At 41.6% G+C, this 7,500-nt stretch overlaps 2 protein-coding genes across 3 annotated transcripts in view; both read right to left on the bottom strand.

The window, feature by feature from the left end:
• The window catches only part of c19h1orf52 (chromosome 19 C1orf52 homolog), a 2,618-nt gene extending 44 nt beyond the window's left edge, over positions 1-2,574 (bottom strand). Inside the window, exons 1-3 of the mRNA XM_060894851.1 lie at positions 2,184-2,574; positions 1,787-1,988; positions 1-434 (exon numbers count right to left, since the gene is read on the bottom strand). The exon at positions 1-434 is cut by the window's left edge and continues 44 nt beyond it. Coding sequence (XP_060750834.1) covers positions 268-434; positions 1,787-1,988; positions 2,184-2,462 — 648 coding nt within the window. The 5' untranslated portion in view covers positions 2,463-2,574 and the 3' untranslated portion in view covers positions 1-267. The remainder of the gene's footprint in view (positions 435-1,786; positions 1,989-2,183) is intronic.
• Positions 2,575-4,894: 2,320 nt separating this feature from the next.
• The window catches only part of ddah1 (dimethylarginine dimethylaminohydrolase 1), a 40,768-nt gene continuing 38,162 nt past the window's right edge, over positions 4,895-7,500 (bottom strand). For both annotated transcript variants that reach the window (XM_060893760.1, XM_060893758.1), the window contains exon 6: positions 4,895-6,461. In XM_060893760.1, the coding sequence (XP_060749743.1) occupies positions 6,345-6,461 (117 nt within the window). In that variant the 3' untranslated portion in view covers positions 4,895-6,344. The remainder of the gene's footprint in view (positions 6,462-7,500) is intronic.

Below are 7,500 nucleotides of genomic sequence, written 5' to 3'. Positions count from 1 at the left end.
CAACAAACAACATCAAATTCTGACTGTATTTTGTTAAAAAGCCAAATTGCAGTTTTATAAGATGAATAAACCACTTCATAACATGCAGTTATAAGAAAGTAATCAACATCTGTGTGGTACTAGTGATACACCACTATTACTTCTCTAGAACGATTTATTAAAGTGTTTAATTCACTACATATTCTCTGATCCAGTCAGTTGTGTGTTCGGCTCTCTACAGGCTTTCGTTAGCTTCGTCTCTGAGCACCGTGAAGCTTCGTACGTCCTTCACTCTACGCACTGCCTCAAGATCCTCTTTTCCTCCTCCACAAAGTTCTTATCAGAAGTGGCTTGGCCCAGATCTCGCTTCCTCTTCTCCTTCTGCTGGAAAGTCTCCACTCTGCGCTTCTTAGCCGATATCGACTTCTTCTCATCGTCATCGTCGTCGTCGTCATCTAGGAAAGAATCGTGTTTTAATCGGTTAGTGTACAGTGTAAAATAATCATCTTTACACAGACGGTTAGTGTACAGTGTAAAATAATCATCTTTACACAGACGGTTAGTGTACAGTGTAAATAATCCTTACACAGACGGTTAGTGTACAGTGTAAAATAATCCTTAGACAGACGGTTAGTGTACAGTGTAAATAATCCTTACACAGACGGTTAGTGTACAGTGTAAAATAATCCTTAGACAGACGGTTAGTGTTCAGTGTAAATAATCCTTAGACAGACGGTTAGTGTTCAGTGTAAATAATCCTTAGACAGACGGTTAGTGTACAGTGTAAAATAATCATCTTTACACAGACGGTTAGTGTACAGTGTAAAATAATCCTTACACAGACGGTTAGTGTACAGTGTAAAATAATCAACTTTACACAGACGGTTAGTGTACAGTGTAAAATAATCAACTTTACACAGACGGTTAGTGTACAGTGTAAAATAATCAACTTTACACAGACGGTTAGTGTACAGTGTAAATAATCCTTAGACAGACGGTTAGTGTACAGTGTAAAATAATCCTTAGACAGACGGTTAGTGTACAGTGTAAATAATCCTTAGACAGACGGTTAGTGTTCAGTGTAAATAATCCTTAGACAGACGGTTAGTGTACAGTGTAAATAATCCTTAGACAGACGGTTAGTGTTCAGTGTAAATAATCCTTAGACAGACGGTTAGTGTACAGTGTAAAATAATCATCTTTACACAGACGGTTAGTGTACAGTGTAAAATAATCCTTACACAGACGGTTAGTGTACAGTGTAAAATAATCAACTTTACACAGACGGTTAGTGTACAGTGTAAAATAATCAACTTTACACAGACGGTTAGTGTACAGTGTAAAATAATCAACTTTACACAGACGGTTAGTGTACAGTGTAAATAATCCTTAGACAGACGGTTAGTGTTCAGTGTAAATAATCCTTAGACAGACGGTTAGTGTACAGTGTAAATAATCCTTAGACAGACGGTTAGTGTACAGTGTAAAATAATCATCTTTACACAGACGGTTAGTGTACAGTGTAAAATAATCCTTACACAGACGGTTAGTGTACAGTGTAAAATAATCAACTTTACACAGACGGTTAGTGTACAGTGTAAAATAATCAACTTTACACAGACGGTTAGTGTACAGTGTAAAATAATCAACTTTACACAGACGGTTAGTGTACAGTGTAAATAATCCTTAGACAGACGGTTAGTGTACAGTGTAAAATAATCCTTAGACAGACGGTTAGTGTACAGTGTAAATAATCCTTAGACAGACGGTTAGTGTTCAGCGTCTACATATCTGGACTGTTGATTACCAGAATGCACCAGCTCGTCGTCAGGGAGGAACCGAGCTTGCTCTGCTTGTCTGTGAGGAGCGTCGTCTCCGTTGTCCTCGTACACGCTGGACCACTTTATGGCCATGTCCATACCTGGAGGTGGCCCCTTCTTCTCCTTCACCTCGTAGCTCTGAGGAGGAGGCACCGCGTTGCTCTTCCACACCTTGAACTGTTTAGGAGGCTGAAGATGAAGCATCAGAGACACGACACGTCAGTGTGTATCTACATGTACACGATACAGTGCAGTGAATAAGTCAGCAATGTTTCTGTCATGCTTCAATGTTTCCACGTGTGTGCTGGTTTAAAGTGACACACACACACACACACACACACACACACACACACACACACACACACACACACATTGACCTCTGACCTCTTCAGGAGCTTTAACAATGCGGCTTTCCCAGTCGATCTGTTTATTCAGAGGGTTGTAAAGGAAAGCGGGTTTGGACACGGATCTAAACAGCTCGTCCGGTTTGGGTAACGGAGCCGCTGCGCCATCAGACCTCTGTTTCAGGTCGAGTTTCAGCTTCTTCTGTGATGTTTGTGATGTTTTCTGCTCCTCGTCACTCGAGTCGCTGCTGCTGCTGCTGTCGCTGTAACTAATGAAGAAGTTCCTGCCTTCACCGCTCGCCTTCTCCTCGTCAGACATCGTGCACACGGGCGCGGGGATTTAACGAAGCTTACGCTGCTTTAACGCCAACATGTCAACAATAACAACAAGCGGCCATTTTCTCTGCGGCGCTCCCTGATGACGACACGAGACGGTTGGGAGTAGGGCGCAAAATGATGACGACACAAAGCTTTCAGGACCGTTTATGCGTTAATTATGTATTATTTAATAAAAAAATATAATGAATAATTAATAATAATAATAATAAAGACCTCTTTGTTTTATAGGTGAACTGCTAAATTAAAAAGTATGAATTATTACTTGTGAAAATGCTACGGAAAATGAAATCCTCTCAGGAATGAACACAAAGTGCGTAAATTCGCATTTATACACTTTTATATCACTTCTTTTTTCACTGATACATAAATATATCCATTAACACAAAGTAGTTTACGCAGTAGATTATAAAACAGCTTCAGTCGGAGTGTGTGTGTGTGTGTGCGTGTGTTATTCCGTTGTAATACCCACGACACACCACTAGGTGGCAGCAGACTGAAACGCCTGTGAAAGATTTCTCTCAAAACCTTCAACTGAATATAAACACAATGACTTTAAATGGCTTAATAAAATACAAGACAGGTCGAATAAATATTTTACCTACACTTTATTATGTAAAAGGAGAAAAAGTTGAGTAAACGAAGCCAGATATAATGACAAATACAGACAGAAGACCAGTAGAAGAAAGGAGCCTAACATCAAACATCCCACATCACATTAAACACAGATGAAGCTGATTAAAGGGTTCACAACCTGTACAGCTTAGTATTAAAGCCCAACACGTGTCTCAGAGCTCGACCTACACCGTCGAACGTTGTGGTGTAAGAGAGTGAAAGAAAGGAGGAAAGAGTACGAGACAGATGGAGTGATCTGGGGAGGAAAAAAGACTGAAGAGGAGAAGAGAAGGAAGGAAAGGAGTCGGACTGGTCGGCTCTAAAACCATTACATCATCATTCACTGGAAGTCACAACCATCGTTATGATGATTGGAATTAATGGTGTTAATGGGAAAACTTTACACTTTCATTTAAACTATTTTTCAGACGTACAAATGCGGATGAGGTTATAATCCAGACCTCGTCGCTCTCATCACGAGTGACTCAGTTCACTAATGCTTTACTGGCAGGACTCATACTAATATGTTATTACACACACTTTAAATAAACAGCAGCAGGACAAAACCATTCCTCCTCCTCATCATCATCATCATCACTCTGTATCTGTGTTTGAGGAGTTGCAGAAATGCCATCATTCACTCTGTGAACACGACGAAGGCAACTGGGAAATTTACCGTATGTGTAAGGAGTCATGCTCACACGCTCTGATGTCCGGATCATACAGCAAGAAAGAGAGAGAGAAAGATAAATGGAAAGAGAGTGATAGAAAACAAGATAAAGACAGACAGACAAACAGGTCAGAGGGACAGATTTATCATGAAATCCTGCTCATGAAGATGAGCTCAGGTTATGGAGGAGATTAGGGTGATGTAACACACACACACACACACACACACACACACACACACACACACACACGCCAAAGGTTTTTCATCCAGTGGTGGCTTTATGCCTCAGCGTGAAAGGTCTGAGCTTCACATACTTTCACATTTTCAAGCAACAGACCAACAGTTGATCGTTTTCACTTGTTATGACACCAACATCTAAATCAACAGCCACTTGTGGTCTGATGTTCTTCAGCAGCTTTAGCGCCAAGCTGCAAATGATCCCCATTTACCGTTCGACGAACAAAAAACGAATGTAGAGACATTACAAAGGAAACTAAAGCTTAGTAGGAAGTAGCAGGGACGGCTAACGGCGGCTAGCGTTTACAGCTAGTACATTTAGCATGTTTTGCTAATCTGCTGACAAACTATAAAGCTGAGTGTGTAAATTGGCTTTCAAACAAAAACGTTTTAAAGTAAAGTAGCGGGAGCTGCTACATGCTAACAAGAAGGAAATTACAAGCGACTTAAGTAGCGAGCGTGATGTCAGCGGGCACGTATCCACCGAGGTATTAGATCGTCTAAAGTTCATTCAGACCTTTTGTAACCACATTTACATCTGAATGTGGGTTAAAAACTGTATTTTAGGATACTTGCATATTTAATGATACAGAAATTTGTGACTAGCATGAAGGCAGATGGGATCAGTTTTGCACTAAAATTTGTAAATTAGAAATCAGATTTGAACGTCACTCGTTAACTGTTCCACCAAAATGATGTTCAGATCTTTAACAGGATGTGTATATCTATAAAAAGGCGTGATGAGGATTTAAACAAATTGTTCATCTGAAACTTTCTATCGTTGTGACCTTCAGCTGCAGTGAAAGCAGGAATGATTAAAGCTGGATTTAAAAATAAAATCCTCAATGTAATGATGAAGCATCATGAATCAGTCAGACTGAGGTCATTGTACAGTAAGAGCTCTTTATTTGGTCTCCTGGATGTTTTGTGGCTACTGAACTTTGTTGACTTTAGTGATTGTATAAAACAGCAGAAACAGTGACAGGGTCTTTTAGTGGTTTGTAGAAAAGATTGTAAACAATCAGAGGTTTGGGTTCGTACCTACGCACCCCTACACACACACACACACAAACACAAACACACACACAAGGCTGAGATAATCTCTGTAAGGCTTTCTAAGGTCCGGTCTGTCAGGTCTGACACATTTCCATCACTCTAGGACACTAGAACAAAGACACTAAACTGCAGAGGAATGAAATCTGACCGTCTGTTCTGCTCGGTTCTCTCTAATCGCTGCACTACTCTCAGGGTGAAGCACAGTGGAGGTCGTACCACATCAGGAATGAAATAATCTACAGGATCGTGTTGAGTCACAGTGCTGGACGACAGGAGGCTAAATCCAGGCTGTTCTCTGTTCACACTTTTGCTCACTTTCAATTTCTGTTTTGTTCCAGATTTCAGCTAATATCAGCTTTCAGTATTGCTAATTAACCGTCTTATTAGGAAGAGAGAAATAAACTACATCTTACACAATGTTTCCCCAGATGTGATAAAAGCCTTGTTGTAAAACTCACTGATGTGCAGATTTTCCTTTTCCTGAGTATTGATTGGTGGTGTTAGTTGGTGGTGTTGGTTGGTGGTGTTGATTGTCAGTCTTACTTAGTGTTGTTGGTTGGCTGTGTTACTTGGAATTGTTAGTTAGTGTTGTTGATTATTGGTGTTGGTTTGCGGTGTTGGCTGGTGGTCATGGTTGAGGTGTTCTTTGGCAGTGTTAATTGGTGGTGTTGGTTCACAATGTTGGTTGTCAGTGTTGGTTGTCAATGTTACTTGGAGGTGGTGTTGGTTCACAATGTTGGTGGTTGTCAGTGTTAACTGGTGTTGTTGGTTGTTAGTGTTGGTTGGCAGTGTTCATTTGTGGTGTTGGTTCACAATGTTGGTTGGTGGTGTTAGTTGGAGGTGTTATCTCAGTGTTTAAGGCATTTTGACACCAACAGAAAGGTCTGAAGGTCTGAATCCAGATCCCAGCTCCATCCTGCTTCATGTTGTGTGTGTTTAAGTGGAACACGTGTAAGCTTTTCTGTGTAAATAATAATCATATAGTAAGAGTACGAGGCTGAACACTGTAGTGAACATAAAGTGTTCTGTTTAAGTGAGCAATCTGTGAATCTTTAATAATTGGGCTGACAAGCTCAGTACAATTAACACTGAACTGTTAACTAAAGCATCTGGACTTTTTTTCAGAGGACTAAATTTAGGACTGTCTCAGACTGAATCAGCCTCCGGTCTTCCAATAATAAACATCATCATCGTCATTATCATTATCCAATAACACAGAAAAGCATCCAGACGTCCTGTTTTAAAGGCATGGGTGCAGGGTGCAGGGTGGGCATCAGGTACAGCCCCTTAGACCTCGGCTGGTTTACTGATGAGAACCGAGCAGCAGGTGAGCGCTCCGTCCACCTTCGCTCCCTCCACGTTGGGAACCGGGATGAGCATGTGCTCCTTCAGCTTCTCAAACACCTGCAGCAGGAACAAACACACAGGAGAACACACACATCAACCACAAAGCCCCGGAATAGCCATCAGCGCGTCCTCGTGTCCTCGACCTGACTCCTTCTCCCTGGATGAATCTCTGGTTCCCTGAAATCTGTTAGATTGAGGATTTATGTTCAGAGAGATTTCAGCAGTTCTTCACCAGCAGATTGCTGACATTCTTACAGAAAAGCATGACAGCATGACAACGCTCCTGTGCACAAAGCAAACGCCACACAAGTTTGGTGGAGAAATACTGTTTCTGCAGTTTAACAGAAGACTTTTTTTATTACACCTTAATCACTCATTCATTCATCTTCTACCGCTTATCTGAACTACCTCGGGTCACGGGGAGCCTGTGCCTATCTCAGGCGTCATCGGGCATCAAGGCAGGATACACCCTGGACGGAGTGCCAACCCATCACAGGGCACACACACACACACATTCTCATTCACTCACACAATCACACACTACGGACAATTTTCCAGAGATGCCAATCAACCTACCATGCATGTCTTTGGACCGGGGGAGGAAACCGGAGTACCCGGAGGAAACCCCCGAGGCACGGGGAGAACATGCAAACTCCACACACACAAGGAGGAGGCGGGAATCGAACCCCCAACCCTGGAGGTGTGAGGTGAACGTACTAACCACTAAGCCACCGTGACCCCCCACACACCTTAATCAGAAATCTGCAAAATGTTTCTCTGCTCCCTAAAACAGTTTCCGATGTCTTAAAGCATTACGTACGTCTGTCTAACACACAAATTACCTTAAAGCTCTTAATCAGAAAGACGGAATCAGCGGAAAATGAAAGTTCTGCCAAATTTAGTTTCATGGCTTTTGCTTAAAGCAGTGGTAAATTACATTAAAGTACCCTCATGGTGAACTCCTCCAAAAACTTCTTCACCATGACTCAGATTCACTTCCTTTAAACCCCAATTACAAGTCCTGTGCTTTAACGATGTCGCGTTCATCAGTGACATCATCTGTGGCTCAGTCACTTTTAATTAATGTGGCATGTGG

The sequence above is a fragment of the Tachysurus vachellii genome, chromosome 19, assembly GCF_030014155.1.
Source record: "Tachysurus vachellii isolate PV-2020 chromosome 19, HZAU_Pvac_v1, whole genome shotgun sequence".
NCBI classification, from domain to species: domain Eukaryota; kingdom Metazoa; phylum Chordata; class Actinopteri; order Siluriformes; family Bagridae; genus Tachysurus; species Tachysurus vachellii.
Note: the sequence above shows the minus strand (reverse complement) of the source record. Positions and strands in the feature narration are given on the sequence as shown.